The sequence below is a fragment of the Hemibagrus wyckioides genome, linkage group LG06 (assembly GCF_019097595.1).
Source record: "Hemibagrus wyckioides isolate EC202008001 linkage group LG06, SWU_Hwy_1.0, whole genome shotgun sequence".
NCBI lineage: Eukaryota > Metazoa > Chordata > Actinopteri > Siluriformes > Bagridae > Hemibagrus > Hemibagrus wyckioides.
In genome coordinates this window covers 41,619,153-41,624,398 of record NC_080715.1, presented here as the reverse complement: position 1 = coordinate 41,624,398, position 5,246 = coordinate 41,619,153, and the positions used below count along the sequence as shown (strand labels likewise).

At 43.4% G+C, this 5,246-nt stretch overlaps 1 protein-coding gene across 1 annotated transcript in view; it reads right to left on the bottom strand.

Annotated features, from left to right (window-relative positions):
- Positions 1–1,717: 1,717 nt before the first annotated feature.
- The window catches only part of hadhb (hydroxyacyl-CoA dehydrogenase trifunctional multienzyme complex subunit beta), a 17,230-nt gene continuing 13,701 nt past the window's right edge, over positions 1,718–5,246 (bottom strand). The window contains exons 13-16 of the mRNA XM_058392692.1: positions 5,239–5,246; positions 3,172–3,246; positions 2,907–3,071; positions 1,718–2,237 (exon numbers count right to left, since the gene is read on the bottom strand). The exon at positions 5,239–5,246 is cut by the window's right edge and continues 80 nt beyond it. Of these exons, the coding sequence (XP_058248675.1) occupies positions 2,202–2,237; positions 2,907–3,071; positions 3,172–3,246; positions 5,239–5,246 (284 nt within the window). The 3' untranslated portion in view covers positions 1,718–2,201. The remainder of the gene's footprint in view (positions 2,238–2,906; positions 3,072–3,171; positions 3,247–5,238) is intronic.

Sequence of the window (5,246 nt, the reverse complement as noted above, 5' to 3'; positions counted from 1 at the left end):
ACCCACTAACAGGTGCCATGATGAGGAGATACTCAGACTTATTCACGTCACCTCTCTCACTGGTCATAATGTTATGGCTGATCGGTGTATACTATAGTATATATGCAATACTGTGCTATAGGCTGCAGGGTTTACACTCAAACTGAAGATTTCCTTTCCCCAACACGTGATTAGTGTTCTTTATTCCTCTCTCTCTCAGTGCACAGAACCCAAGCCTGTAACCCTTCACAACATCTGGTTAAAATCTGTCTGTTTTTCGAGACTACAAAGTAATCTTTTTGAAGTTCAGGAACAGAAAGTTGCTTCATTGTCTGCCATGTTGTCTTGCAGTATCTGCTGTCGTGTGTGTGTGTGTGTGTACTGCAGGATAAAACCAAGTGAGGCAGAACCAACAGCCTACCACCGTATACACCGGGTTTCCTCTCGCTCCCCATTGGCCCGACGCCGTGCCCCTACGCCGCTCGCTCTCTGTGCATGTCACGCTGCTGCAAGATCCTTCTATCCGTGTCATCATCATCACTACAACAAAAGATGAACAAATCCTCCGGGATCCATCAGCATTACTGATTAGTCACAATCACTGCTTTCACATTATGCAACGATACATATGAGGCCTAGGCCTAGTTCTCTTACAGCTTGAGGAAAGAGTGTAAACTTGCACAGTGTGTGATTACACCACCTTAATCATTCATTCAGCATGGATCAGGTCAGAGTCATTCAGCCACTGTGTTAACAGATACAGAATATATTAGTGTTGTTAGCTACATGTGTGAGGGGTCAGCACAGTGGACCGCACAACAACATGGTTTTACGGCGGATGCCCTTCCTGACACAATCCCATTTTATCCAGGCTTGGGACCATCCAGTGGCTGGGAATCGAACCCTTCCACATGGTAGACAAGAAACCTACATAACCAGGTACTGGTCAGTGTTCTCCAGGTCTATCTGAGGGCATGAAGCCTTTATTATCCCCACACATACAGTACAGCACAGTGGAATACTTTGCTTCGGAGGAAGTTGGGGTCAGAGCGCAGGGGCAGCTGACACAGCCCCCCCTGGAGCAGAGAGGGTTAAGAACCTTGCCCAACAAGAGCTTGGTGGTGCTGGGGCTTGAATGCTGATCCTCTGATCAACAACCAAGAGCCTTAACCACTTGAGCCACCACTGCCCCAATCTCATTGCATCCAGACACATATCATCATGGTCATAGTACATAGAATAAGTACTTGCGTTAATGGATGACTTTAAGGAGGGAATTGTGGGATTATCTCTTGTTTATCCATCATTATGTGTTTTTAATTATTTAAGATCTACATTTTTTGCTTATTCATGAAATCATGATGTTTACCTGGCTTTACTTTGCTTATTTGTACACACACACACAGTATGTTTTACTGGGTCACAATGTTTTTGCCCTTGCTCTTGTATTTTTTTTTTTCTTAGCCTTTGGCGATTATTCAAGGCTGTCTTTGTGTGCACAATAAACTTCCTCTTTGACTGTATTATTCTCAGATGCCTGTGTTATTCTCAGATCTTGTATATGTGTATAGTACAGAAGAGTATAGTACAGTGCAGTAGCTCGGATCTCAGCTCTAGAGCGTGATCGATTGAAACTAATCACACTTCAGGGGTTAGTCTTCTGATTGTAATATTTTATACAGATTTCAGCAACAATGCTCTTAAAGGCAAGACTCCAAAAAGAGACGGACACGTGATAGTTATTTAGATTATTTATCTGACAATATCATTACAAAAACAGACACAATGGAAACATTATCCATGCAGAGATGAGGTTCTGGATGAGTGTGTTCCTCCAGATGACGCTCAGAAACCTTTTCATGAGCAGCAGAAGCAGAGAAGCTTAAATAGAAACTATCTACAGAACCCTGCAACAGTAATGCGAGTCAGCCGCTGGATGCTGGATCACTCTGACTAGAACAGACAGTGTGAGTGTGTAGAAGGAGAGACGATGAACATGTTCTTAGCGTGTTAGGATTCTCCTCAGCTGCTTCACACGTCCATAACCTTCTCAAGTGCTTTCATTTCTTCCCTTCTTTCTTCAAGGCTTTGTGGTACACATCAGATTCTCTATTATTTACACAATTTACTATTCATTCTGTACTCCTTCGTGTGTGTGTGTGTGTGTGTGTGTGTGTGTGTGTGTGTGTGTGTGTGTGTGTGTGTGTGCGCGCTACAGCAGTCTACTGTGGATATGCTTCGATAAGCATTGCATGTCCCTGTGGGAAACAAAAATAAGTGTGTTAGAAAAAACAGAGATGCTATGTGAAATGTCTTTATTTTAAGAATGATGGCTCAATAGAATTATCAATTAAATAATATTAAAATGGTGTTTTAACAGCAACACAAAAACCCCCACATGATATTAGTAATAATAATGATAATATTAATAATAACACTAAAATCAACAATAATAAAAAAAATATATATAATAATATACATTCATACAAATAATAGATATAAACTATTTAATAAAAATATATGCTAAAATACAGTAGATTAATATAGAGTAATTCTGAAAATATTAAAATAAGAAAAGTATTTTGAGATATTTATTTTAATCAAGAATATTTAATGTTAATATATTTTCACTTTCCTATTAAATTCGGATAAAAATAAAAATATGAAAAATATCAAACGTATTAAAAATATTATTTTTATTCAATTAAAAAATGTGAACAAAAGTTCAAGCCAAGAAACCCTGTAATATTAAATTAATTAGACATTAATTGAACAATATAACATTTAATATTACATTATAAGAAAGTTAATGAAATTAGATAAATGTAACAAAAAGAGAATTTTTAAAATGTCCTATATAAATAAAAGGTTTATTGCAGGTGTATTTCTATGTAATGTTGCTGTGTGTGTGTGTGTGTGTGTGTTACCTGTCCCCCAGCAGCGCACGCTGCCACCAGGCCATACTGCCCCCCCTCCTTCTTGAGCCGGTGTGCTACCGTGGTAACCAGGCGACAGCCGGTGGCACCGAAAGGGTGTCCGATGGAGAGCGATCCGCCCCACAGGTTAAACTTCTCCATGGGAGGTGATCCCACCTGGAGCACGAGCGTGTACACAATTAATACATGTGATAAACAAACCCCTCTCTCTCTCTCTCTCTCTCTCACACACACACACACACACACACACACACACCTTTGTTTTCCTGCCCATGTAGGTCTGAGCAAACCAGTCAGACTCCATCGCCTTCATATTCGCCAAAATCTGACCCTGAAACCACAAATAATAAAACACACAAGCGATTAGCGGGGCCAAGCACCGAGCATCTATTCCCTGAGCCACGTATGTGGAGGTGAGACTTTAAGTTCAAGTGGAGATGTGGAAGCTGAGTGGTTAAAGGTGCAGGATCACTGTGACGATGGTGGTGAGCTGCCACTGCTGGGCCCCTGAGAATGGCCCTTAACCATAAAGTGCTCAGCTGTATACAAAATGAGAAGAGGAAGAAAAGAAGAGGTAGAGAGAGACAGGTGAAGAGGGATGAATAGAGAGAGAGACCGGTGAAGAGGGATGGATAGAGAGAGAGAGACAGGTGAAGAGGGATGGATGGATAGAGAGAGAGAGACAGGTGAAGAGGAATGGATGGATAGAGAGAGAGAGACAGGTGAAGAGGAATGGATGGATAGAGAGAGAGAGACAGGTGAAGAGGAATGGATGGATAGAGAGAGAGACAGGTGAAGAGGAATGGATGGATAGAGAGAGAGACAGGTGAAGAGGGGTGGATAGATAGAGAGAGAGAGAGACAGGTGAAGAGGAATGGATGGATAGAGAGAGAGAGACAGGTGAAGAGGAATGGATGGATAGAGAGAGAGAGACAGGTGAAGAGGAATGGATGGATAGAGAGAGAGAGACAGGTGAAGAGGAATGGATGGATAGAGAGAGAGACAGGTGAAGAGGGGTGGATAGATAGAGAGAGAGAGAGAGACAGGTGAAGAGGGATGAATAGAGAGGGATGGATGGAGAGAGAGAGAGACAGGTGAAGAGGGATGGATAGAGAGAGAGAGACAGGTGAAGAGGGGTGGATAGAGAGAGAGAGACACAGGTGAAGAGGGATGGATAGAGAGACAGACACAGGTGAAGAGGGATGGACAGAGAGAGACAAGTGAAGAGGGATGGACAGAGAGAGAGAGACAGGTGAAGAGGGCTGGACAGAGAGAGAGAGACAGGTGAAGAGGGCTGGACAGAGAGAGAGAGACAGGTGAAGAGGGCTGGACAGAGAGAGAGAGACAGGTGAAGAGGGCTGGACAGAGAGAGAGAGACAGGTGAAGAGGGCTGGACAGAGAGAGAGAGACAGGTGAAGAGGGCTGGACAGAGAGAGAGAGACAGGTGAAGAGGGCTGGATAGAGAGAGACAGGTGAAGAGGGCTGGATAGAGAGAGAGACAGGTGAAGAGGGCTGGATAGAGAGAGAGACAGGTGAAGAGGGCTGGATAGAGAGAGAGACAGGTGAAGAGGGCTGGATAGAGAGAGAGACAGGTGAAGAGGGCTGGATAGAGAGAGAGACAGGTGAAGAGGGCTGGATAGAGAGAGAGACAGGTGAAGAGGGCTGGATAGAGAGAGAGACAGGTGAAGAGGGCTGGATAGAGAGAGAGAGAGAGACAGGTGAAGAGGGCGAGCGAGCGAGCAAGCGAGAGAGAGAGCTGAAAGAAAGAAAGAAAGAAAGAAAGAGCGAGCGAGAGAAAAAGAAAGAGCGAGCGAGCGAGAGAGTGAGAGAAAAAGAAAGAAAGAGCGAGTGAGAGAAAGAAAGAAAGAAAGAAAGAAAGAAAGAAAGAAAGCGAGCGAGAGAGAGAGTGAGAGAGAGAGCGCGAGAGAATTGAGAGAAAGAAAGAAAGGGCGAGAGAGAGAGGGAGAGAATTGAAAGAAAGAAAGAAAGAAAGAGAGAAAGAAAGAAAGAAAGACAAAAAGAAAGAGTGAGCGAGCGAGAGAGAGAGAGCTGAAAGAAAGAAAAAAAGAAAGAAAGAAAGAGCGAGCGAGAGAGAGAGAGTGAGAGAAAGAAAGAAAGAAAGAAAGAAAGAAAGAAAGAAAGAAAGAAAGAAAGAAAGAGAGAGCGAGCGAGCGAGAGTGAGAACGAGAGCGAGAGAGAGAGAGAGAGAGAGCGAGAGAGAGAGTGCAGGTCTGTGGGCGGGGCTACAGTGATTCTGATACAGTGGCAGTAGATCAGTGTGTAAGAGCAGACTGTAGCGTTATGTGAAAGTGGACACACTCACAGCGAAAG